Source organism: Nannospalax galili, unplaced genomic scaffold (genome assembly GCF_000622305.1).
Source record: "Nannospalax galili isolate Female #2095 unplaced genomic scaffold, S.galili_v1.0 scaffold436, whole genome shotgun sequence".
Lineage (NCBI taxonomy): Eukaryota > Metazoa > Chordata > Mammalia > Rodentia > Spalacidae > Nannospalax > Nannospalax galili.
This window is the reverse complement of record NW_008337921.1, coordinates 657,191-684,139: the sequence shown is the minus strand read 5'-3', so window position 1 is coordinate 684,139 and position 26,949 is coordinate 657,191. Positions and strand designations below refer to the sequence as shown.

The window sequence follows — 26,949 nt, the reverse complement described above, 5'->3', positions numbered from 1 at the left end:
CACAATGGTGGTGCTTACAAAGCAGGCATGGACTGTGTGCTGGGTCGGCTTCAGGAGAAAACCCCAAATCCATAAGAATCGTTAGTCATAGAGATTGTGACCTTTGACTCAGGATGCCCTCAGTCCTCCCCTGATGGTCTTCTCCTTTCTTCTGGCCCATTCCCCAGCCCTGGGCTCAGCATTACCCCATGCTCAGCATGACCAGTCCTCAAAGCTTCCAGAACTTACCAGACTGCAGTCTCAGCACCCTGCCCTGCTGTCCCATCTGCCTGGAACGCACTTCCCGAGGATGCCCTGGGAGACCTCCCATCTTTGAAGACTAAGTCTGGGCAGCACCATCTTTAGAATATATCCCCTGACCTCTGGGCATCTGAGCCCCTTTGGGCTTTCTCCATGGAGCAGCCATTCCTCCTCTCATCCAGGGATCACCCATCTTTGCTGTTGGCACTATCCTGCCCCCGTAAGGTGGACCAAGCCAAGACCTCATGGCCACCTCATGGCATACAGCCTGCCAGACTCAAGCACTGTCTGCAGACCCACCCGTGCCTTCAGAGACCACTCAAACTCAGAACAAATTGCTTTGTCCTTACAAGTTACAGTGCATCACGGTTTATTTTCCCAGGCATCCTAGGGATCAGACAGGACACCGCGTGAGTGAGGAGGTGGGGGTTTCCAGCTGTGCAGGCCTAGACTGTTAAGTGGCAGGAAGCAGATTAAAGTGCCAAAAGTTCTCCTCCATGACCCAGCCAGGCGGGCAAGTACCCCAGTGCCAAAAGGGACTCAGCATGTTCCAGAGCCTGAGGAAGTGAGGAGCTACTGGAAGTGGGAGGCGGGCAGCTGGAGAGCACCTGGGACAGCAGTGTCCATGCATCCCGTGACAGGTGCATTCCTCGCCGTCACCTCACTACACACACATGCACTTGTCACCTGGACTTCCCACTCCGGGACACCCAGATTGGAAGAAGTACAGCCCACCTCTCCCCAAGTGATCGGTGCCTGTGTCGGGTAGGATCATGCATAAGAGCATCGTTCCCGGGTGCATGTGGTTTGCGTGGCTGAGCCCACGGTGAGTGGGACTGTACTATGGTGGGAAATTTTTATTCTCGGCCTTGGCCATCAGAGGGACCTCTTCTGAGACTTGAGAAACGGCAGTGAGGAAAACAGGTAAAGACATTTCACATGTATTTACAAACAGCACTACTGGGCGGTCTGTACTCAGGGCTGTCTGTGTGACACGAAGGAGCAAGGACAAAGGGAAACGGATGGGGCTGTCTCTGGACACCGAGGGCTGGAGGCACAGAGGCTGCATGGTGGAGTGTAAGACAAAGGTGCTCCCCTTCCGAGGACTGTGAAACTAAACTCTGCATATATGTCTTCTTCTGTGTAAGGAAGCTATAATTTTTAATAAAATAAAAACTTCTGTGTAACTTGAAAGATATCATTTAGGCATCTAAGGGGTGATTTGGAAGAAGGGTGCAGTATACAGAGCACTGGCGGGGGACACCCTGTCAGGTTGACATTCATCCCCCCAGACCGATCGGTCACGATGACTGTATGAATCACAGTCCCGTGTTGGCACTGCCTTCCAGACTCGGGCCTGGCTCCCCTGCCCCAGCCTGCCAGCCCGCCTACCGTACTGCCACACTTTAAGGAGCCATTGGCTCTCCACTCCTGCCCTGTCAGGGTTCTGCCTCTGACAAGTCCCTCACTCACTCCCAGTCACCTCTGGGCCCAAGCCCCTGGCACAGAGGTGGGTAGGTGCACCAGAGAGGCTGGGAAGGTGCTGGGCCACCTGAAGGCTCTGACCCATCTTCTATGATGGCTGGCTACAGCATCACCCTGATGCCAAGACGCAGCGGGAAGGGGTGGGTCAAGCTGGCACCTGGCCCTAAACTACAGGCAGGAGCATCACTGGTACACAAATAACCATGCCTGCTGGAAGCCTCCTCCAACCCTGGCCCTGTCCCGCCTCCTGCAGGTGTCCCCGCCTGCCCCACTGACACAGAGAAGCAGAGCAAGGTGCAGGAGAGGGTTTTGGGGGACCAGTCTGGTCCTTCGGCTCTACCCCCAACAGGCTCCTGGTGAGGCGCTAGCAGCCATCAGAACAGCAGGGCTTTCTTCTTGAGGTCATTCCTCTTCCACAGAGCCAGACGGTCGAACTCTTCAATGCTCATCCCAAACACTTCCTGGAACTCCTCAGGTGACAGGTGTCTCTTCAGACAAAGAAAAATGGGGCGGGGGACAGTGAGTATCTTTGAAACAGGGACTGAGAAACTGCCTTTGCTGAAAAGCACTGGCTCCTCACCTGGGCCCTCAAGGTAAGTGTCAGTGGGATGAAAGCCTGTCTCCTGTACTTTGGATCCGATTCCTGCTTAACTCTAGAGACATGTGAATCACTCAAGGGTACCAGACCCATCTCACCCTCTTTGAGGGTATCAGTGTAAAGACTGTTTCAGTCTGTGTTTACAAGGTCCCTGAAAGGAACCCTGAAAGTCTCCAGTCCTTGTTCTAAGCCAGCAGTGGGCTCAGGTTCCAAGAACAGCAGGACCTCTCAGACACACCCCATGATGAAATCATACCCCTCAAAGTCACCTCACAGGAAATTTCCTGACCCTCAAGTGATAAGGACTTCTGACCACCTTGCAGACCCAGAACTGAGATAGTGATTGATCAGACACAGCTGACCAGAGCTGCTCAGCACTGCACAGCACCCTACCCCAATTCTGCCTCTACTTAAACCGAAGGCTTGCAGCAGTGCCCTGGAGATGGACTGAAATGCCTACTTTCCTGTGCATCTTGTCCCTTTCCACCACTTGTCTCTTTAGTAGGCACAGGACAAGTGGCCAACCTGGTCTACTGAGACTTCAGGAACTAAGGCTTTTGCTTTAGAACTTAGTGTCACCACAATGCACTGACTGGGCTAGTTCTCTGTGACCATGAGGATAGGTGGCCCTCTTGGCATGCCCAGGCCCTCTTGAAGCCAGCAGGTCCAGGTCATAGCATAAACCCTCCCTGGCCTTTACCTCTGGCATGTGATCCCAGCCACTCTGAGTCACTGAGCCCAGTTTCTGGGCTAGGGTGTCATGAAGAGGCTACAACTGGGTGATTAAGGGCCTGGATGTCAGGATCTCTGTGGAGCTGTGTGACAGAGTAGCCTCTGGGAGGCCAGGTTTGAACATCTGTACCCTGGCCCCTCTCTTGAAATCATGGCATAAAAGGAACAGTGCCAGTCAGCATTTAGCACTGGACCCATCTGTAAACATATCCATGTTCATGGTGGCCTGGGACAGTCAGAGCAAGCCCAATGCAGCACCTCATCAGCAATCACACTGCAGTCTCTCCCTTGAGCATACCTACCATGTTACTCGTGAATCTGCCTCACACAACTGGCTCTGAGAAATAATATTTTAGCCAGCTGTAGTGGTACATACCTGCAATCCTAGTACTTGGGAGGTAGAGGCAGGAGGATCAAAGTTATTTTTGAGTTCAAGGTCAGTCTGGGCTACATGAGACCCTGTTTCACCCTACACACACCATACACACCCCACAAATAGAAAAAAAAAAAGAAACCACTTCTTAGTCCTCCAGGCACCCTTTCTGAGGCTGGGTTTCTATGTGTGCAGCCTCTCCCTCTGCTCACCTGGGAGGCCTGAAGGAGGTTGGAGATGGGGTAGGGAAACAGGAGGGCAGGCCCCCCCCAGGACTATGTACTGCCAACTTCCCAAGCCAGGCCTCTGGGCTGCTGTGTGGGGAAGGGGCAGGTGGTTTCTCAACAAATGAACAGAGAGCAGTGATAGCTGTCAGGCCTTAAGCAGACACCCAGAACTGAGACCAGGATTCCCACAGGGAGCCAAGCACCCAGGTCACATTCACTGCATTCTTCCCAAGGGCCAAAGGCAGGTGGCAGGCAGTCAGGGGGGGGTGGTAAAATAAGTGCTACATTATTCAATCCCACACAGCACAAAGCTCTGACACATAGACAAGCTAAATAAGCCATGGAAACATCAGGGCAAGTGAGAAAGGAACCAGACACACCATGCACTTTGTGACTCCGCCAAACGCAATGTCCGGGGCAGGCCAGCGCAGGGGCAGAAATGGATCCGTGTTGCCAGGGGAGGGGCATGACAGCCGAGCCGGTGTGACTGATGAATGGGTGTGGGGTTTCCTTTCAGGGTGATGAAAATGTTCTGGAACTAGACAGTGATGGTGGTTGTGAAATACTGCAAATGTGAAAATGTGAGTCATACACACACATGGTAAAAATGGTAATGTAACACAGAACTCTCGGCAAAAGAGAGAGAGAGTTTCCACAACTTTAAAACAGACACTAATACTGAAAGAGAGAAAAATGGATGAGAGTTGGGTGTGGTGACACATCTGCAGTCTCAGCACTTGGGAGGCCGAGGCAGGGAGACGAGGAATTTGAGGCAGGCCTAGGCCACATAACAAGTTCAAGGCTAGTCTGGGCTACATGAGACGGTCTCAAAAAAACAAGGAGAGGGAGAGAGAGTGAGCGAGAATGTGCGCACGAGAGAGAGAGAGAGAGAGAGAGAGAGAGAGAGAGAGAGACGGAGAAAAGGAGAACGTGGTAATCTCTGAAAAGTATAAACATTGACATTCACTGAATCTTTGTCATGTATACTGAGTTTTAGAGCCCATTAGCGGGGAATCTGGAGAGAGAATCTGAAGCCAGCCCATGTAAGCAGCTGTGCATCCAGCATCCAGCAAGCCTTCCCCAGTTGGAGGCCATTGGCCTGTGGACTCTCTTGAATTTGCAAATAGGAAGCATCTTGGGACAGAAATGAACTCCCTGTATGGGTGAGTTGAGATCAGATATGCTCAGAAGTCCACCCCTTACCCACAAAGATTCAGAAAGCAGAGACGACACTGTGATGGCTCACACAGCAGCACACCCTTCAGGTCAAGTCACCATAGAATGTTCTCAATGAGGTCAAAGGGACAATAAGAAGAAAACCCAACTCCCAGCATCATGCAGCCAATACCGACCAAGTGTCTATGAGACACAGACCTGCTCTAGACACCAGACAGCCAGGACGGGGTGCCTGGCTAGGCAGGATGAAAGCTTTACTTTAACAAGACAACAACCAGACAGGGAAGCAGGGAGGAGGTGGCATGAGTCATGCACCCCTAGCTTTGTCTGGCCAGTTGTTTTTTGCGATTAGGCCTCACCATGCGGTTCAGGCAAGCACTGAACTCACTATGTTGCCCAGGCTGGCACTGAACTTACCATGTAGCCCAGCCTGGGTTGGAACTCTCAGAGAGAATTCATGTTATTTTGTGTGATGCTCCTTGCTTAGTCCAGGAGAGCAGGTGGCATGCAAGGCCAAGGAAGGGACACACAGGTAATAGCAGGTAGCAGGAAGCTTGCATTGATGAGGGGCTGGGAGGATCGCTTGCAGGGCACTGCCCAGAGCCCCTGCCCATGACCATGTAGCTAAAGAGAAGTCCAGATGAGAAATAGGGACCTCTGGGTTTTACCAGGGTTGTGTCTTTACTGGTGACTATATTAGAGGAGGGGGACGAGGGAAGGACAGAGCCACCCACGGGCTCTAAGCTGGGGAAGGAGAAAACGGCAGGCAGGGGAGGTGACGCTGTGTGCGCCACACCTCAAGAGCCTCTGAGGATTAAGACAAGACTTAGAGCTGGTGGGTGAGCAGAAGGGAAAAGGATGGAGGCGTGGGGATATGTGGGAGATGGTACCACTGGGGTGTCCATGGATGGGGGACAAGGTGGTGAGAGAGCATCTGTGTTCATTCCAAAGCTGCCATGCATGATGGTAGCCGACTCGCCAGCAGGCGTTCTCTAGGGGAGGGACAGTGTGACCCAGATGCTGGAGTTGTCGGAGACAACTCTGTCAGTAACAGGAACAGCTGGGGCATCACAAGCATGCAGGCTGGGTACAGGCTCAGGACTCAGAATAAAGGCTCATATCCCAGCCCTGAGCTCTGAGCCCAGTCTCTAAGTGGCAGCCAGGATAGAACACCCATAACTGCACTATCCCCACACATATCCACTCCCATCCACCAGACAAACCCTCACGGTTATTACACTAGAACCATGCAGGCACTAGAGACAGTCAAGGCCAGATCCAAACCAGTTTCTGGCCTCTTAGAGCTGATGTCCTACTAGGGATATCAATGAAAAAATATATAATATGTAAATATATTATCTGATAAACAACGTGTGATACATGACAGGCCAATGGAGAGAGACACAAAGAGGAAGTAAGGTGGGGCCCTCCCTGAGCAGGTGGCCTCTGAAGGAAGGGGGATCTTCTGAGTCTCAGACCCTAAGACTGATAGAGCACATGTGGGGCACCCTGGCCCTCAGGCCCCTTCCCTAGGCACAGGGACACAGCACCTACAGAAGGTGGGCAACCAGGCACCCCACAGTCCCTCTCTCCCAGTAAAATCCGGCCCACCTCTCTGCAGTCAGCTGACCTGAGTCAGTGTCAGTCTGCCAGCTGCTTCCTTTGTCTCTGGGAAGGAGCCCGCTGAGGAGCAACTGGAGCAGTGGGCTGCGTCACCCGGGCTGCATGGCCCTCACGTATCATGTACCCCATGCAGCCCCTGCATCTGCTGTACCCTTGGTGGCCAAGAAGCTCTAAGAATCAAGTCCAAAGAGCAGCACAGAACCCGGGGTCTCTGCCATGGAATTCCCCGCTGTGGGAACATCTGAAGTGTGGTGGGTCAGTGGGAAGGGAAGACATGGCCACAGCTGACAAACGGCCTGAGTACACCAGGCTGGTGAGTCGGCTGACCTCCTAAGGGAGATAGCTCAGGCCTTCAAAGATACACAAGTCTGGTTCTCTCCAGTGGCTCTTCATGGGCTGTAGGGTTTTCTTCAGATCGGCCGACTGCCCTGCCGAGTCCCCGCCCAGTCCTGTATATCTCACAAGCAGCCTACCTGACTTGCTGGGGGTGGGGGGTGGGGGGGTAGAGGCAGGAGAGAATAGAGGAGGGAATGGGGTCTCAGTTGAGCTGTCAGCTCTGGGATCTGACCCAACAACTTGGCGCCTTTCAGAACTGAGAATTACCGGGCCCGTTTGAGAAACCTAAGGAGACAGGCTCAGGGTGTAGTACTTGGGGACCTGCCTTTGTCATCCACTTTCCCCCTGGAACAGCTGCTGGACCCCAGGTGTGGGAACTTTCAAACTCAGGGAAAGACTTGAGACCAGCAGCCCCAGCCCCAGTGTACCCCCAGCTCCAGATCTGTTTCCTCATTATGGAGGATGGACAGGACTTAGCTGTCCCAAGTTCTGTTGAATTCCGGAGAGCAGGTGGGGTCAGAGGAACCAATGCCTGGCAGAGGATTTGTTTGTACCTCCTGGTAAGGAAGGAATCAGGGTGAGAGTTCATGCTTCCCATGTGCCCTCCACAGCAGGCAGAACCATGGGGTACAGCTGACCTCAGGGGCCTGGGCAGCCGTCTGACCTCAGCCACTCCCGAGATCTTGGCTCCCGAAATCCCCTCATGTGCCTGCCAAGGAGCTGCAGGAAGGAAGCACAGGGTGGTGCCTCTGCAGAGGGCAGGCCAGCCTCAGTCCTGGGGGCCATCTGCTACACAGCGGGCTTTCCCAGGGCCTGCAGTGCCCTTTCATGTGTCTCCCTCATGTGCCTGCCAAGGAGCTGCAGGAAGGAAGCACAGGGTGGTGCCTCTTCAGAGGGCAGGCCAGCCTCAGTCCTGGGGGCCATCTGCTATACAGCGGGCTTTCCCAGGGCCTGCAGTGCCCTTTCATGTGTCTCTATCAGCTCCTCCTCATCCTGCAGGTTGGTCCTCAGGTCATCTCTTCTAAGGCAGCCTGGGCTGTGCAGACCCCAGGGCCACACTGTATCTGTTCCTTGACTGAGTCTCAGCTTCCCTGACTCTTAACTCCAGGAGGGTAGCAGGGCCTCTTTTAATGGTGCCCTGTTCTCCTTCCCTGGGGACAATGTGTGTTAGCTGTTGGTATCTAGGGCCCTTTCTGCTACCCACCCCTGCCCACTACAGCACCATAGTGAGCTCCCTGACACCTGGCTTCTACTCAGCCCCTGCCAAGTGGCTCCAGCCAGTCCTGTCACCCAGGCATTCACAAGTTGCTTTTCTACCTCAGTCAGGAGGGGCCTGGAGGGCTCTAAACTCCTCAGGCCCACCCTTGGTCATCAGGGAGCAGGGTGCTTCATCCTTATCAGACCGGCTAGACCAGTTTGAACAAGGAAGGGAGACTTGAACCTCAGGGTCCTCAGTTCCCAGGCACTGTCCAACCTGGGCTTGCTGTGTCAGCAAACACATGCAGTTAGCTTCAGGGCCTGTGAGGGCCACCAGGGAGACCACAGGCCCACTGCTGCAGCCTTTTCCTGGTCAGCAGGTCCTGAAGGGCTTAGAGCCACCAACCTTCGAGGGACAGGTTAACCTGGCCTCCTGGCCTGAGAGCAGATAGGAGCCCCCTACCTCCTTAGCGGCCTTTCTCGGTGTCTACCATGGATATGCCAATTCTGCCAGCCCTGGGACCTGGGATTTAGTCAAATAGTCAGATTCTGCTGCAAAGGTGTTTTGTAAGTGTGGTTCAACATCGACAATCACAGTTTCTGAGGAAAGTGGATTATCTAGTAAATGTGAGCGGGCCTCAATTAAGGGCCCAAGAACCAAAGTGGGGTTTTTCAGAGAAGCAAGCCTGTCTCAAGAGCTCAGCCTCCTAAGTCTCAGAACAGCCAGCCCCATGCAAACTTCCCCACCCTCTGTATGCCTCTGCACGTGTCTACATACCTGAATGTGCATGTTTACATGTACCTGTGTTTATGTACACTTGTATGTACACATGTATCCATGCCTGTGCCAGTTTCCATTGCTGTGTGAATGTATGTAAGGAGAACTTGGAGGAGGAAAGGGTCATTTTGGCACATGGTCTCAGAGGCTTCAGGGTACCCCTTGCTAGAGCTGGTTTATTGTTTTTTGAGGCAGGGCCTCATGTAACTCAGAATAGCCTCGAATTCATTATATAGCCTAGTTTGGTCTGGAACTCCCGATCCTCCTGTCTCTACCTCCTAAGTGCTGGGATTATGTCCAGACACACCTGGATCTATCGTCTCTGGGCCTGTGGTGAGGCAGAGCATCCTGGCAGAAGGGTCGGTGGAACCCGGCTGCCCAGCTCTTGGTTCCCTACATTTGGAAGCAGGGGACATGTGGTGGTCTAGGGGACAAGGTTTATCTCTCCATTTGTGTAAGTTTAACTGATCAATCATCTGGTCATAGGACTACCCCTAGGAAGGTGGGTTATGATAAATAAATGGGCAGAACACCTAGTGCATTAATGACACAGCAAGTTCTTCCTGCCTGGAATCCTGCCTACCAGCGCAGACCTTCTAGACTAGCTAGGTATAGCCGTGCAGTCCGTGAGCTTGTCGGCGTCTTCAGGGAGTATAGTTTCTCCTTTTCTTCATGGCTCTCCTTTCTAAACATGCTCTAAGGCTTTGGGCTGCCCCGGCATCTTGTATTTCTTTACTTTCTCTAAAGCTTCCTTCTCCCAGCCGTGTGGCTGCCGGTCAGCCATGTCCGACCCCCACGCCTTGTCTCCTCCGTTCTCCTCCTCAAGGCAGCTGCCAAGAGTACCAGCTCGCCTGCTCTGAGGATTTTTTCTTTAAAATTGTAATAAACTTGTAAAAGCTTAATTCAGCTGATTCAGAAATTTTTGAGTCTGGGTAGTCTTTCTCAGTGGTCCCAAACTCGTAACACCAGGTACTTTCAGGACCTACTTCCCCTACACGTCCCCTAGCCAGGCCCCAGCTCTGAGAGCCTCCATCCCTCCCCAGTGGGTAAGCCAACTGACCCAGTCACCTATCAATGAGTCCATCCTCTGGATGGGGATCAAGGATTTAATACACAGGCCTTTTGTGTAATATTTCACTCCCAAACCACAGGTATACACATATGTATGAACCTATCTATGTACATCTGTGTATGTGTGCATATATGGATACATGCAATATAGCTATGGATCATGTATACACATGTTATACGTATGTTTATGGATCTATATGTATATCTATGCATGCCTATCTTTTGTATGTATGTTTGTATGTATCTGTTCATCCACACATCTATCTCTGTGTTTCTATGAATGTGTCTGCATCTATGCAGATGTATATGTGTTTCTGTATCTCTCTTGGTTTGCTGAAGGGCCCAGACTCATAGAGAGTGCATCTGGGGGCTGGGCAGGCAAGAGGTTGGCAATTCATTTCCTTACTGTAGTTGATGTAGAAGGGAGGCTAGCTGAGCAGCTCTGAGCATCAACTTAGTTGGATACCATCTCTGCCTCTTGGGAGCCTTGAGGACCTGGAAGCCATCTGGAAGCTTCATGGGGTTGTGAAAAACAAGTGTGTTAAAATATGTTGTGTGTGTGGAACCCAGCCAGCCACACAGCCAGGAGGGACATGTGCACTACATGTGCCATGTATCAACCTTCTCATCATCCATGTCTGCCAGGCACTGCATACCAGAAAAAGGCACCTTTCCTCCATGGCTGACTTCCTACGACCTCCATTTCTATCCACGTGGCCCTTCCTCCCCGCTTCCAGCTCCATCCCTGTAGCTGTCTCTCCCTGTTTTCAGCAATCTCATTTTGGACCAAGGCCATGTCCCTCTCCCTCTGGAGATCTGCAGGGCTGTCACCTCAGGTTGGTGGAATGGGGGTGACTAGGAGAGATGCACAGAGGTGCCCACCTGCTGCTGATGTGGAAGGTCCCCAGCGAGTATTTCCGAGCCGCTGTTACCTGTTTGTGACCTCTCAGCAGGGCAGATGCTGTCCTTGTCATTTGACAGACCAGGGGTCAAGCCCAGAGTAGTTAAGTTTCTTGCCCACAGTCACACAGCTAGAACAATACTACCTTTGGAGGAGAATGGGGGCAGATGTGTGTGCAGAGATTGGGCTCAGACTAGGAAAAGTAAGAGTTCTGTCCCTTGAACTGGGAGCCTAGGTCCAGCAGGCCCTCAGAGTCCAACCACTCAGAACACACAGGGGCTGAGATTCTCTGGTCAGGAAGTCCTTGGTGTGCCATGGCCAGGGACTGGGATTCAACTCCTCCAGGACAGATAGCCCTACATCTGAGGATGGGGGTCCAGCTAGGCCTCACTGGGAGTTCCCTGGTAGCTTTTGCTCTGTCCATGGGTACCTTATGATTTGTCGACCTCCTGCAGAGTTCAGCTCATGAGGATCATAAGACACTGACATCACACCCACTGAGTGGGGCCCGGCACCTATGTGGCACCTTTTACTGCTGTCAGGCTGTGTCACATTCCTTCAGCTAGGCCTCAGAGGCCAGGACATCCATCAATTATCAGTCCGGTACACCAGCTCCACCCAGGAGACCACCACATCTCATTCTACCCAGATCTGTGGGAGTCAAGCCTGGACTGCTCCATCCAAGATGCACTTCCCATGCTCCCTCCACCTCCTAAACACTGCCTGAAGCCTCCACACCCCACCCTCAGCCATGCTACCCCTGTCTAAGATACCATCAGCTGTTACCCAGATGACTCAGCCTGCCCCTAAACAGTCCGCCTATATCCACACAGCCTGCCCAAGCTCTGCAATGCAGCCAGAGAGCCTGTTTTAAAGCGAAAACCTAATCATGTAGTCCCCGCCTTAAATGCTGTCATACTCAAGCTAAGAGCCAAACATCTTAGCATAGCCTAGGGTCCTGAGAGGTCTGGTCCATCCTTCCTACTACCTGCTCAAGTCCAGCCGGCTTGGCTTTCTTCTGGTTCTGATCCTCAAACAGCCCAAGCTCTCTCCTGCCCTGGGGCCTTTGCTCATGTACTTTCCTTTCCCTAGAATTCTCTTCCTCTCTGCCATCCCTCCCGTTACTAACAAAACACATACACTTCATGCAGGTGCACACACACGATGCTTACTACACTACTTACTGTCTGCTCATTTTAAAAGCACACTCAGAGGCCCAGTTTCCTGTCTTTCAGAGCCCTAGTGTTGGTGGGTTGTATGCACACTCATTTGGATAATCGGTTGATGGACAGCTCTCTTCCACCAAAGATTGGATCTACCAGGGCAGAGCTCATGTCTGTTTTTGCTCACAAGTCTCCTTGGGGTCCCAGGCAGCACTGGTGCCCATGAATGACTGGGAGACTCGGCTGAGCACTGTGGCACAGAGTGTCACTGACAGTGGCCAAAGGCCAGGGATAAACCCTGCAAGGGTAGAGAGGTCACCATCTGCTGCCCACCACATCCATGGGCCTCTTCCTAGCTCACAGCTGACTCCACCTTCCAGCCTGCCTTGCAGAGAGTGTTGCCATGTGACAAGCTCAGCCAGTGGGGGTGTGTGTGGTAGTGCTGTCCATCACATGCAGGGAGTCAGCATGCACCCCAGGTGGGGGCACGCTGTCATGAATCAGCACAGAAAATGTCCATGTCAAATCTCATTGAAAAATATCAATGTCAAGTGGAGTGTACTGTTGCGTCCTCCTCATCCAAAAGACAGCTTGGTCATGGCTAGTGTTTGCACAAGAGAAATTTTTGGAAGCCCCTCCCCTCTGGAGAGATGGATGGGTGGGGAACCCCAGAACTCCCCAGTCTTCTTTGTGCCTCTCTGGACTGGTACAACAGTTATGAATTTGTTTTGATAGAAAACCGGAACTCTCTTCCAAATACCAGGGTGACTTTTGCTTCTGCAGGGAGGCCTCCTCCCTCCAGGGCTCACATCCCAGTCCCCAGGCGGATGAGAAAGGAGGGACAGATGTGCCCTGCTATGGTAACAGTTTCAGTACATGGGGCTGGCTGAGCTTGGAGGACAGAAGGGAGTCAGACCCTTGGACTCCTTCATAGACATTTAAAAGACTGAACCCACTCCGCAGGTTGCATCTGGCTTCAGCACACACACGACAGGCAAAGCAGAAGTCACCAGAGGTACGTCCCAGTCCCAAAAGGAAGCAGGGAGCCCCGACAGGCTCCTAGGGGGCTGCAGAGCTGCCTTGATGCCATCTGAGTCTCAGTCACCTCTTGGGATGTAAGAGCACTTAGTCCCAGGAGCCCACAAGGATATGCCCTTTAAAGAACCAAGGCATCTGGGGGCTGGAGAGATGGTTCAGTGGTTAGCACTGGCTGCTCCTACAGAAGACCCGGGTTCAATTCCTAGCACCCACATTGCAGCTAACAACCATCTATAACTACATTCCAGAGGATCTGACATCCTCTCCTGACCTCTGTGGGCACTGCACAATACAGGTGCACTTACATACATGTAGGCAATACACTTATATACATATAATATAATAATAATAAAGATTAATATTAGGGGCTGGAGAGATGGCTCAGTGGCTGAGAGCACTGGCTGCTCTTGCAGTGGACCTGGGTTCATTCCCAACACCCACAAGCCATCTGTAACTCCAGTTCTAGGGGATCCGATGTCCTCTTTTGACTTCCATGGGCACTGCACGACACAAGTGCACTTACATATATGCAGGCAATGCACTCATACACATAAAATAAATAAATAAAATAGTTTTTAAAAAGAACCAAGACACCAGCAAACAGGGGTCTTCTGGGCCAGTTCTGACCCATGAGCACAGCCAGAAGCACCCCCCTTTATACAGCTGCAGGACTCCTGACCCCAACATCGACAAGGCTCCAGCTGCACCTGAAGTTCAAGACACCCCTGTGGGCCATCGGCACTAGTGCCGTCTGTGGAGAGGGCTGACGCTACATGTGGCACCCAGACAAAGACTCCCAGGACCAGAAGCAGGGAGCTGTGATGGGTAATCCCTAGTCTCTCCTACCCCAGCCCCACAATACTCACAGCTTCTTAGCCAGCCCAGCTGACAGCCCCTCCCATGAATGATACACGCTGCAATGCATGAGAGTGCTTACTTTGGTGGCCTTTCCCCTTTTGCTGGATGAGGTCCAAGTGTTCTGCTCACCAGAGTTCCAACTCTGGCCCCTTCACCAGTGTGGCAGGTCCACACCATGCAGGGCTGACTACACTGCGTGGCCACTGACTGAGACCTTGTTATGCTGTGCTATCTCCTTCCTGTGGTGGAAAGTTGCCTGTCACTCAGCACCTTCCTTCCATCTCAGATAGCAGGTCTCAGTTTCCTCCAGGAGCTACCTGGGTTCCTCCAGGTCAGGTGGTGCAACAGCTCCTTGAGCTCTAGGCTGAGTAGTTGGGGGATTATGTTCCCCAAGGAGAACTGGTTGATTTAGAGGTAGGTGAGCCCCAGAGGCTCACTGAGAACTTCATAAGAATAGATGAGAGAGAGGTCTCTCCCTCGAAGACCTTGGACCCAAGAGTGGAGGCAAGACTGTCTCCGCAGAGTTAGTACAGAGGGAGCCCAGTGACTGGGTGTGAGAAGCACTGCTTCGCCCCTGATCAAGCCACACCTGAAGGGGTCTTTCAGTCAGGTAAGTAAGTCCATTCTTTTCCTGCTTACGTCACTCTGGGTAACTATGGTTACAACAGAGAAAGTCTAAGATATGTGCCACCTCCTTATAAGGGGGTCACAGTTGCCTTGTCCCCATGCTGAGGAATAGCTATTTTCTAGGCCCTAGGTAAAGGGCATCACATGACCTCTGTCTACACAGTGATTTGCTCAAGTGGCTCTGGGTCCTCTTGTTAAAGGTGTGGAGATGAAGGTTGAAGTGAAGATAACTCAGCATCCCAGGAAAGCTGGTGCTCTGCAATGCTGCCCTTCCCACCCAGGCCTTATCCCACAGGCTCTGACTGGAGGCCTCACCCCCACCCCTGAACCCCATTCTGCCACTTACGGACGCCCTGACTGTCCTCTGGGCCAGCTTGAGCCTGTTGCCGTCAACACAGACAGGTCCTCTCTACAGGCTGTACCCCAGCACAGGCCTCTACCAGGCCCATCTACCCACCTTAGAGGTCACTCTTTGTGGACCTAGGTACTGGGTCTCTGCTCAGTCATCTCTCCTGAGCCCCATACTGTTGGGGCCCCTGGCTGTCTGTTCTCCTGTTCTGGGTCACACACAAAGACACTGCCCTGTGAGCAGGTTGGGCAGGGTCTGGTACTTGCCTGGGGCATAGGCAGGACGTAGCCTCTGCTCCTGGGAGTCTGGTGACCCCTCACTACAGCCTGGAAGGCTGCATCTGTGTGATGGAGGCTCAGGGGACGCCTCACTACTGATGTTGCTGCCTGCCAGGTAGTTTTGAGGAAACAGAGAAGCACAGAGCACTTTGGTCTTGGAGCAGTAAGTGCTTAGTGAAGTCTGTTCTTTAAGCCAACATGCATGATCCGACACTGCTCTGCTGACAACCTCATGGAACTCTCAGACTTGTGCTTGCTATCCTCAGAACACCTCCCTGTTCCAGACTGGCAGAGAAGCTGAGAATTTCTCTTGCAAGCTGGGCCATCTTTCCTCAGCAGCACTTGGGAAAGGACCACCATGGGCTCCTTGAGCTCAGCCTTCCCTGCCCCATCCATAGGTCAGGGTCCCTCTGCGAAGTCCATGTGGCTGGGTCTGTAACCATGTTCCTTAGCCTCTGAAGCTTCCTAGGTCCTTGACTCTGAGCCCTGCACTGTCACCATGATGTCAGCCCTTCAGGGAAGGGGGATGAGCCTGACTCTGTGGCTAAGGACTATGGAATCTCAGCAACCCCTGCCTCTCCTTACCTCTAGCCGTGTCCGGTCCACATCTTTGGGCAGTTTCACCCGGATTCGGTTTGTTACGATGAGAGAGTCATAGGGGTAGATCTGTGGAGAACACATCACAGGGTCATCTTGAGATGCAAGTACCCTTGGAGCCAAAGTGCTGACCAAAAGGCACACCCGACCACATACTTGCGTGGGCTGCAGACATGCATATTTCATAAAGAAAGCACAACAAAAAGGAACTTTTAACCTGGGCAGGTTCAGCGTGGTAGGAGAGGTCAGTTAGAGCAGGTGGGTGGCCCCTTACCTTGTACTCTGTAAGAGAAAGAGCAGAGACCACAGGACTGATTTAGGAAACACATGAACCCATCCCCAGGTTGGGGGCGATCCCCTTCCTGGGCACACCCATGCCTCCCCACCCCTGCAGTCAGCTGGGTCATGCATAGTCTCTGGTCCCCTGAACAGCCTGTGTGGGACTCAGATCTTGGACTATAAGGGAAGAACTCTAAAGGTCTCCCATGGGAAACTGAGAGCAGGAGGCATGGCCAGGAGGCTGGAGGCCAGACCGGAAGCTGGGCATCAGCACTGTGTTCCCCGGCTGGGAGATGTCTCTCCTGATATTCTGGGCCACTCTGAGAAAGACACCTGTCTCAGTTTACCCAGATGTGCAATGGGTATTCCAGGGAAAACTTTAAGGGGACGGGTGTTGGAGAGACTGATATATTTTCTGACCTGTGTCCCTGTACCTCAGTTTCCCCATTGTCCTTTCTTCTTTACATTTTTTTTGAGACAAGGTCTCATGCAGCCTAGGCTAGTCTTGACTTGAACTCACTATGTAGCTGAGGATGACCTTGAACTCCTGATTCTCTTGCCTCCAGGTCCTGAGTGCTGGGATTATAGGCAGGCACTATCATACCCAGTTTCTGTGTGCTAGAACTCAAACCCAGGGCTTCATGCATGTAAGGCAAGCATATACTAACTGAGCCATAGCCTAGTCCCTTTTCTTCATGACCTTCTTCCTCTTTTAAACTATCCAGCTCTGTACCCTAGCTTTTGAAAATGCTTTTCTTTAAACTTAAACAGATGGAGGGGTTCCATGCACACAGGACCTGCCAAAGCAGAATTACTAGAACCATTCGGGGAGAAAAATGCCTGTGCCGGGGCGAATCCCTCGGTCTCCTCACATAGGACTCTGGCAGGCCAGTTCTGAGGCCTGGGACTTGGACAACCTCTTTAAGAGCAGGCTATGACGACCTGACACTCCATCTCCATGTGAACTGGTACACAAGAGCAGGTTTTCCCCTGCACTCCAGAGGTGACAAGTACATAAGTGTGTCCAGGTATAGGGCTCAGAGCTGGGAGCATAGAGTTCTACGGAGCACCTACGACGTGACCAGATGGCCATTCGTATACACCCTGACAGAAACGGCGACGGCAAAAGGTGGGGCTTGCCCTGCATTTTCAGCTCAAGACCCTAGAAGCTATCGCCTGGGACTCTGCGCTCCAAGAGACGCGCAGCACACGCCAGCCATAAGAGGCCCCTGCAGTGCACAGACAGAAAGCTTGGGGGTCAGCAGCAGATCCTCACTGACCAGCAGATCCTTGCTCACCAGGGGAACCCTCACTCATGGTGCAGAGCCATCTGCCAGCAGGTGCTGGAGGGTTAGCCTCAGAATGAGACTGGGAGATATGTTACTGACCCCTGACTAGCCAGAGACCCACAGGGGTCCCCGCTGTGTATACCTCGAGTGCCCCAGCTGGCATCCGGGTCTGTTCCACAAGGGGCCAGGTTGGCATTCTGGAAGAGAGAGAGAGAGAGAAAGGACGGCAAGAGGCAGGTTGCATGGGGCAGGTGGTAAGTGGTCTGGAGACATCCCCCATGTACCTCAATCCTCGAACAGCTGAGGAAAGAGAATGTCTGCAACACAATGAAGGGCTCAGGTGATGAACGGCAAAGCTTGGTTCTGGAAGTAGAGTGCTCAGAACACCTGCCCTATGGGCTTCTGGCTTTCACACCTGCCTCCCAAGCCTTGGAGGACTCTGCCTGCCTGGTCAACTCTGTCCCACCTTTACAGATGCGCTCCAGTGCCTGGGTCCCACTCTGTAGCTGGCACAGTCCTTCCTGTGCTTACACTGTGACGGGCATGGCACCCTGGGGTGTCTCTCTCTTCATGCGGTACCCATAGTTTGTTTTCCCAGTGCTCTAGGCAGAGCCAGGAAGCACCCCTGGGCCCTTTGTGCCCACAAGACAGCAAAGGGGACTCACTGACTACTGTCTCCTGTAGCAATACACCATCTCTCTCTCTGCTCCCAGAACCCCCAACCCTCAGCTCCACAGCTGAGTGTGGCAATGTCCACTTACTCCAAGGCTCCAAAACAAGACGGATCTCTGCTAACCCCAGAAACTACAGCAGCTCAGGGCTCACCAGTAGAGCCTGTGTTGGAAGCACTTGGTACCCTGGATAGAGTGGCTCTGTCTCTCACAATAACAAAGAGTGATGCTCTGAGGGGACATGGAGCTGAGAGTCCCTCCACCTGACTTGGGTACCACCTCAACTGCCTATGGCTTTCACTGACAAGCTGTCAGCTCAACACATCATGACCTGTGAGGTACCGAATTCTCTCTTCAGCCCACTAAGCCAAGGCTTCCTGCAGGGTCCCCGCCACTGCAAAGTGCATGAGCCCCTGTGGTGCTCCAGTCCCTGTCCTGTCTCAACCCTCAACCTGCTGTGAATCTGCCATCTGAGCCAGGACTGTGCTGTGAGCCGAGCTCCATGAAAAAACGTCTGGCTGCACCCGGCCCTGCCCACGGCACCGATACAGGGCCTGAAACTGGGTCAGGGTGGTTGGGCCGCACTTCTGAAACTGTGCCCAGAGATCGCATTTCAGCAGAGAGAGCTGCCTGCAGTTAGAGGGGACTGTGTGCTCAGCCAGCTGATCCAGTCACAGGGAAAGCTGCTTCCCTACAGACCCTGCTGTTGACAAGAAAGCAGGGTTGGCTATAAATCACAGAGAAGGTGCATGGAGACCCCATGGCCTAAAGCTCTTTATCTGAATCCGGGAAACTGAGGCCCAGAGAGAAGCCTTGGCCTGTTCCTGCTGCAGAGCTGAACCCAGTAGCCTGGGGCAGGCTGAGGAGAAGGTAAGTGTGGAAAGCACAGGGTGGAATGCTCTTTATTTAAATGTTTGACATTCGTTCATCATGGGCTTTTTTTTTTTCATGAATTTGGATTTCTAAAACTGTTGAAATAACTTACGATGACTCTTAGGACTCCAACTTTGGGTTCATTTCTGGTTTGCTTCCCTGGGTCCTGATCCAGGCATCAGACCAGTCAGTACCCCTCTGTGATCTCTCCCCTCCACCACTTCCCCTTAGGAGGTTTCAAGAACAGTGTTGGGGGACATTTCCTCAGTCTCAGACAGCGCCCCAGGCACACCTGTCCATCAAAGACCTTGTACAGAGTGAGGCAAGTCTAAGGAGAAATGCTGCCACCTAGTGTCTGGCGACTTGCATCACAGGTGGTCAGCAGAGACCACTTCCCAGCAGCAGATCCAGTTTGCTGGAGGCCTAAGGGGAGATGGCATTTCAGGAGGGAAGTGGCCCAACCTCCAGGTGGTGGTGGTGGTGGTGGTGCAGGGGAGGCATTGATCCAGAGCAGGAGGCGTGGCTTCTATGCCCCATGCGGCTCTGGAAGACTTCCCAGTGCAGCAAAATTTGGGCTATCCTGTACATGTGGACCAGCAACGGAGCTGAGTGGTCTGGGGATCAGTGGAAGGCTGTATTGCCTTGGCCCCACCCTGGCCGACTCCCTTGCAGTTCTCAATGGAGATGCCAGGCTATTTATCTCTCCTATTCTCGGCACTTACTATGTGCCGGCTGCTCTACATACATTCTCTAATCTTTACAGATCCTCAGCACTTTACAGATGAGGCTCAGAGAGGTCAAGCAACTTGCTGAGCTCACATAACAAAGACAATGACCGTAGGAGTTTGAACTCATGTTTTACTTTCCAAAGAAAGTCCTGGTAGGGATGAGAGCCTGGCTGTTCACACTGGCTGCCACACTGTTCTTGCTAAAGCCCACATAGGAATGAGCCTCCTGACTCAGCAGACCCTGGTGGGGAGGAGGGGAAAGGGCTTGCTTCTGAAATCATGACTCATGTGGAAACCATGTCACATACAAATCTGTGTAAAGCTCTCACGGCCATATTTGTCCTCATAATAACTCAGAGATAAGAATCATTTTCCCCATTAATTTTAGGAAATAAAGGCTCAGAAGGTTAAGTAACTTGTCCAGAGACAGATCTGTGATTTTAATTCTAATGCATATGTTCTTTCTAGAACCACGAAGCTCTCCAACTCCTTTATTTCATTAAGATTTTTATAGTGACACAGATGAAACTTTTTGTTTTCTTTTTCAAAATATTTTTGAGACAGGGTCTTATGTAGTCCAGGCTGGCCTTGAACTTAATATGTAGCTGAGGATAGTCTTAAATGCCAGATCCTCTTGCCTCTGCCTCTTGACATAAACATTTTTATATTTATTTATTTACTTTTATTTTATGTGTATGAGTGTATTGCCTGCATGTATTAAAGTGCACCCATGTCGCCCAGAGCCCGTGGAGGCCAGAAGTGGGCATTGGATCCCCTGGAATTAAAGACAGTTGTTAGCTGCATGTGGGTGCTAGGACTTGAACTTGGAGAAACAGCAAGAGCAACCAATGCGCTTAACCGCTGAGTCATCTCTCCAGCCTCAAACATTTTTATAAGTTTATGAACATGTGAAAACTGGATTTAAAAGTACAAATGCTTCCATTTATCTATTAGGTTAAGCTTGCTGTTTTCAGTGGTAGTGGTTTCAAATGTTCCTCCCCCCGTCCCCAACTAGATCCATGTCTTGTTTCAAAAGAGCCACATTCTAGACATAATACGGTTACATTACATAACTAATTCCAGTCATAGATTCTAGTCATAGTCTGGTTGTCTGTAATTGTTGCGTTGTTTGGTACATTTAAGTTTCTGAACACTGTAACTGCGTTATTAAAGTGGGCTTCTAGGAAATACTGTCCCCTCTTCATATACTATTTCTTTGAACCTTAATTTCATCCTATAATATTGCTACCCATGCCTTCTATTTATGATTTTATTATCTCTTAAGATCTTTTTAAAGATTTTATTATTTATTTTTATTTATTTCTATTAATGTATTGCCTGCATGTATGTAAGTGCACTCATGTTATGCAATGCGTGAAGAAGTCAGAAGAAGGTGTCAGATCTACTGGAACTGAAGTTATGGACGGCTATTAGCCACCATGTGGATGCTGGGAATCGAATCTGAGTCCTTTGCAAGAGCAGCCAGTGCTCTAAACCACGGAGCCATCTCTCCAGCCCCCTCTTAAGATCTTTTACTTCTAATTATTTATGAATTTACTTCTAATTATTTATGAATAACTTTAAGTTCTTGTAATGACACACTATGACAATACTATTTTTTTAATGTTGCTGAATTATTATTATTATTATTTTGTCTTTTTTGAGACAGGGTCTCCCTGTAGCCCCAGCTGTCCTGGAACTCACTATGTAGACCAGGCTGGCCTTGAACTCAAAGATATCCGCCTGCCTCCGCCTCCCGAGTGCTGGGATTAAAGGCGTGCACCACCACGCCCGGCCAACAGTACTATTTTTTTAACCTAACTTGGCAACCTGTCTGTTCACAGGTTAACAACAGTATTTCTCAAAATGGGAAACTCCAGGGAGCTGCTTGCCACAGGACATGCAGGCGGCCAGGGACCTTTCTCTTACTAACAGTTCAAGCAGCATCTGTCAATCATTACTGCCTTATGTACAGTGAGACCTGCAGTAGACGGCTGCTAGTCTGCTCACAGGAAGGCTGTAAACATCCTCCTGTGGCAGGCCTGGACATCAGAAGGTGTGATGCCCTGGGCCACTAGGCCCTTGTGACAAACTCCTCTTGGATCAAGACTCAACAGGACCTTTGCCCCTGATGAACTGATTTCCTTCAATCCTTCAGACAAGGACAACTATATAATGGGTCCAGGTGGTATCTGGCCTTCACTATCAGGACACCTGGACTCAAGCTATGTGACAGCTTTTTCCAGTGTCCTTTGTTTGTTTGGGGCACAACATTCTCCCAGATTTCCTTTCTTTTGTTATGTGATGGATTTTTTTCTTACTGAATCTGTGCTTTGACCTAAACCTCCAGATACCTTTCTGGAAGAAAATTACCTAATGAATGATTCAGGCACTGCAGGCCACCGGCAAAGGTGTACACTGGCAAAAGCACCCAGTGGGAGCCCTGGGGAGAAGGCCAGATTTGAACTGCTGGGCATGGCTGTAAAGGTCTGGTTGGGTGATAGATTCGGTATCCAGGTTTCCCACTTAGAAGGAGACATGAAAGTATACAGGGACCTCAGAGAGGGTGAAAACAGGAAACATTGGCAGAGAAAAAAGAATCCCAGAGCCAAGAACTCAGAATATCCACTTCCTGAAAGGATGGCGGGAAGTTAGAGCTCCTGTTGTAAGGATGGACTCTACCTTTACAGACTCTCAGAGCTCATGCCTAGAGCACCTAGGCCTGCTCACATTCTCTTCCCACGTTCATAACAAGGTCTGCTTCCCAACCAGGGTGCAGACCACCTGTTCTCAACTGAACCAAGTGGAACCAGTGGAGACCGTGACCTCCGCAGAATCAAACCATCAAGCCCGCCAATGCCACAAGCAAGCTGAAACTCTCCCAGGGGATGGCACACGTTGGACATGCAGACAGCACAGGCCCTTAATTCCTTCTCACACACCTAGCAAACCCCCAGGACCTGACTTGAGTTGGGGACATATTCGCTAGGTCAATCTAGAAACACTGGCACCAAGGAGCCCCTTTGCTAGAGAGCCCTGCTACAGGCAAAAGCCTTCCAAACTGCATCCCACTGCCCCCAGGGTCATGACCCAGGTGGAGCAACTTATGTCCACTTGTTAGAAGAGTCCCATGTGGTTTCTAGCCACTTCCCATAATCCACTTTCCCTGTAACACAAAGAAGCAAGCTGTGAGCACGGTCCATTCAGTAACAGAAAGAGAGGTTAATGGGAGGGGGTCTGGGGTCTCCTAGAATCCATCTATGCAGAGGGGCCTGGGTGGGAGACACCCTAAAGCTGGGTCTTGAACAGAAACACAGCAGCAATCAAAGCCTAAGAATACAGAAACAAAGGCTGGTGCCAAGGAGGCCTGCGGCTCCTGGCATCATCTCCCCGATCCTGGGAGTGTCCCTGTGGCCTTAAATGTGCTGAGCAATTGACCCTGAGCTACACACTTCCTGACACCACACACACACACACACACACACACACACACACCCCTCCAGTTCTCTTGAGGGATAAATTGTCTTGATTTATGCACAAACGTCCTAAAACTAGAAAAGGGCTGCTTGGGTGCAGGAGGCTCTCCTCGGGCTGTGTGTTCATGTGAGACCTGGGGGTTGTGGTATCATCAGGGCCACTCTACCCTAGGAGCTGTCACTGAGACCCAGTGCAGCCGGAAGGACTGAATGTGATCAGCTCCTCACAGGGGAACTGGATATGGGCACACGCCAGGCCCTCCTTGGGGCCGGCAGGCTGCAGACCATCTGTACTCACATTCAGGTGCTCTGAGATTGGGAATGTTCAGGATTAGAAGGCAAACCAGTCATCAGCGGGGAGTTGTGACCAAACTTGGGCTTATATAATGTCACAGGGCAAAGGACATATTTTCTGGTGACATGATATATGCCATGGATACCATGGAACATTCCAGCCTGACTGGCTCTAGTCACAGGGGGAGGAAGTAGGGCCAAAGGGCTTCTCACATCAGCCCTGGTCTCTCTGAGGGCCTGCATCTCCCCTACCTTAAACACTGGGGGTTCTCTGGCTCCTGGGGCAGAGCAGAGAGGATCCAGAGTATGACCGGGTGTGGTCAAGCCAATCCCACTATGGAAAACACTATAATGGCAGCACCTAGGGTAGAGGGAGGTGGGTGAGCAGGGAGGTGGGTGAGCAGGGAGGTCCCAGCCTCTCTTGGCTGTGAGGTCACGAAGCTATGGATCAGCAGCAAAGGCTGGTTAGTGCCTCCTGGTTGGGGAGGATCTGAGTACCTACCCGGAGGTCCAGGCCATCCTTCCCAGGTCCTGAGAGAGAGTCATGTTTGGAATAGGGGAAGCCTGTAACAGACACAGCACAGCCTCGTCACATGCTCAGCCAGGCCAGGGAAGGGCATGGTCCACGATGCTTCTGATGGAGGGACAGGGCTAGGCAGGAGACAACATGTAAAGACCCCTCAAGATGCCTCCCTGCGTTACTTGTGATCTTCTGTCCCCAGGATGTCAGAGGATGACATAGAACCTGGTTCTTCACACCAGGAACAGCACAGAGCTAGCACCCCCTGTTCAGAATAGGCCTGAGCATAATGTCACCCACACCAGCCCCTTACCCAGACCTGGGAGTGAGGATGGGTAGGGATGTGCCATTCTGAGCTGTGGTGGCCCACACAGGCCACAACCAGTCAAATGGGGATGGGTATCCTTGGGTTGGGGGAATTTCAAATTGAAATGGGATTTGCTAGCTTGTCTTGAAACAAAACAGGCTGGTCAGAGACAGGGGCCCTTAAGGCTCCCCAGTAGGCCCTGTGTGAAACCAGGAGGCCTCTTGTCACCTCTTTAGAACCAGCTTTGCAGAAAGGGCGGAGGGGAGCCCTGTATTGGACACCCGTAGGTTTAGCAAGGTGAGGATGCACCCTAGAAGGAGGTGATGTAGGGTCTCCTCACCCATGGCACAGGGACCCGTAGGCTGGAAAACATCCTTAGGACTCCTAATCATGCCCTGGGTCTCTGAGCTGCCTGACCTTCACCAGCCTGCAGACCATAGAGGGCAGGGCCACACTACCTCCTCTGACCATCCTCGGCTCTGTCCCCAGCACCAGACAGTGAAGACTGAATGAACAAGGGGCCAATGTCATGGAAGCTGCCAGGAATCCAGGGGAGGGCTCAGGCGGGTATATGTGGGGGGTCACATTCCCCACTGTTCACAAGGACTGACGTGAGCCCCTGGCACAGAGCTGCCCACCCACTTGGTCTGCTACTGGGAGGCCTCACCTTGAGCACGCCGGGCTAGGCACCTTACATTTGGTGCCTCCGACAGCTGGAAGAACCTCCACTGGGGACCTGACACAGGGACTTATTTGCTACCAAATAGCCACTGGAAGGTTGCAGCTGTAAGTGCAGTTGAATTCTTAGGCCTTCGGAGCACGGTGCATGAGGGGGTGGGGAGATGGTGGTTGGCCAGGCCTGCTGCAGCTCCCGGCTCTTGTGACCTCTGCTTACCAGTTCTTTACATTACCATCTCATCTGAAGAGAGCTAAGGCCCAGACATGCTGGTCTGAGGTCACACAGCTAGGCGGTGGCAGCCAGGTGAGACGCCCTGACTCACAACCCCGGGGTCCCTCCTGGAAACACCTGCCTCCTAATTTACACACAGAGCCAGGTACTCTGTATCCTGATGGACCCACAGTGGAAGCCCAGGAGCTCTCTGTCAACCAAAGGTGCTTCTCAAAGTGGGTCCCCAACTAACAGGAAGCAGGATCTTGCCCAGAGGATGAATTCTCAGCCAATCCCAGACCTGCATCAGAAGTCTGACTTTGTGAGTCTTCCTGGCCGTTTGGATGCCTCAGCTGCACTGCATGTCTGCCCCACACTAGCTAGGGGTCTCCACTAGGTTTGCACTGAGCTGCCAGTGGGACAGTGTGCACAGTTCCCAGGCAGGTTCAGCCTCTCACACACAGCAGAAACCTCATCCCAATCAGGCCTCTGCTGACTCCCACTTCTGAACAACTGTCTTGTGTCTTTCTTCAGTCTGCCTGGAGCCACCACGCCATACAGCGCTGGTCATACTTTTTTATGATTTATTTTCAGTCATGCGTATGTGGGGTGGGGGAGCAGGGGCACAGGAGTGCAGTGCCCATGGAGGTCAGAGAGGGCATCAGATTTCCCTAGAGCTGGAGTTATAGGTGGTTGTAAGCTGCCCCAAGTGGGTGCTGGAAACTGAACTAAGGTCCTCTGCGGGAGCCGCAGCACTCTTAACTGCTCATCCATCTCCCTGGCCCTTGTCATACCACCAAGTATGATTTAAGAAACTCAGGAAAAAAAGGATGGGTTAGGGTTAGGGTACCCCAGGGTTTTTCCTCATGAAGACATGCCATTGGCTTCTAGACTCTTAATTTCTGACAAGAGGTCAGCTGTTACTGGACCAGTCCTTCCCTGTAGTAACATCTCTATTCTTACCAGACACTTTCAAGAATTTTTTTTCCTTGGTGTTTAGAAGTCCGATAAAGACCTGCCTTCGGTGTGGACACTTTCTGGTTTATCTTCTTTCAGTTTGTTCAGTTTCTTGAACTTGTAAGTTTATGTCTTTTGCCAAGTTTTGTAAGTTTTTGGCCATTGTTTCTTTGAATGTATTTTCAAACTCATTCCTTCTCTCCTTCTGTGACTCCAGATACAAATACTGCCTCCCAGGCCCCTGAACCTCCCCAATGGTTCAGATTAGAGCAATCCCATAGTTTTAACTTCAAGGTTCTGATGTTCCCTTCAGATTGAGTTACTCTGTTCTAGAACCATCCAGGAGATTGCTTTTTAATTTTGGTTATTTCACTCCTCAGTTCAATAGTTTTCATTTGATTTTTAAAAATACTTTATATATTTTTAATGTTTTATTTACTATTTTTATTTTATGTGTATGTGTGAATTGCCTGCATGTACATAAGTGCACCCATGTTGTATAATGCCCATGGAAGACAGAAAGGCTGTTGGATCTCCTGGAACTGGAGTTATGGACAGTTGTTAGCTGCCATGTGGGTGCTGGGATTCAAACCCAGGTCTTCTGCAAGAACAACCAGTGTTATATACTGTTGAGCCATCTCTCCAGCCCCATAAAAAATACTTTATATTTTTATTCCATGTGTATGAGTGTATTGCCTGAATTATGTAAATATACCCATGTCGTGCAATGCCTGCTGAGGCCAGAAGAGGCCATCGAATTCCTCTGGAACTGGAGTTAGGGATGGTCGTTACCATCTTGTGGGTGCTGGGACTCAAACCTGAGTCCTCTGTAAGAGCAGCCAGTGCTCTTAACCATTGAGCCATCTCTCCAGTCCCTGATTTTTTAAAATATTTTTTAATTTTTAAAATTTTATGTGTGAGTGTACTCCCTACATGTATGTGATTGCACCCATGTTGTGCAATGCCACAGAGGCCAGAAGAGGGTGTTGGAGTCCCCTGGAACTGGAGCCAAGGACGGT

General features: G+C 51.4%; 1 protein-coding gene across 11 annotated transcripts in view; it reads right to left on the bottom strand.

Annotated features, from left to right (window-relative positions):
- Positions 1-593: 593 nt before the first annotated feature.
- Positions 594-26,949, bottom strand: part of Ablim2 (actin binding LIM protein family member 2) — a 157,313-nt gene continuing 130,957 nt past the window's right edge. For 6 of the 11 annotated variants that reach the window (XM_008832847.1, XM_008832851.2, XM_008832843.2 and 3 more), the window contains 3 exons: positions 15,922-15,929; positions 15,636-15,716; positions 594-2,213 (listed from right to left, as the gene is read on the bottom strand). In XM_008832847.1, coding sequence (XP_008831069.1) covers positions 2,100-2,213; positions 15,636-15,716; positions 15,922-15,929 — 203 coding nt within the window. In that variant the 3' untranslated portion in view covers positions 594-2,099. Of the gene's footprint in view, positions 2,214-15,635; positions 15,717-15,921; positions 15,930-17,357; positions 17,413-23,759; positions 23,822-26,949 lie in introns of all 11 variants that reach the window. The other 5 variants (XM_008832844.1, XM_008832841.2, XM_008832852.2 and 2 more) reach the window with 1 other exon arrangement.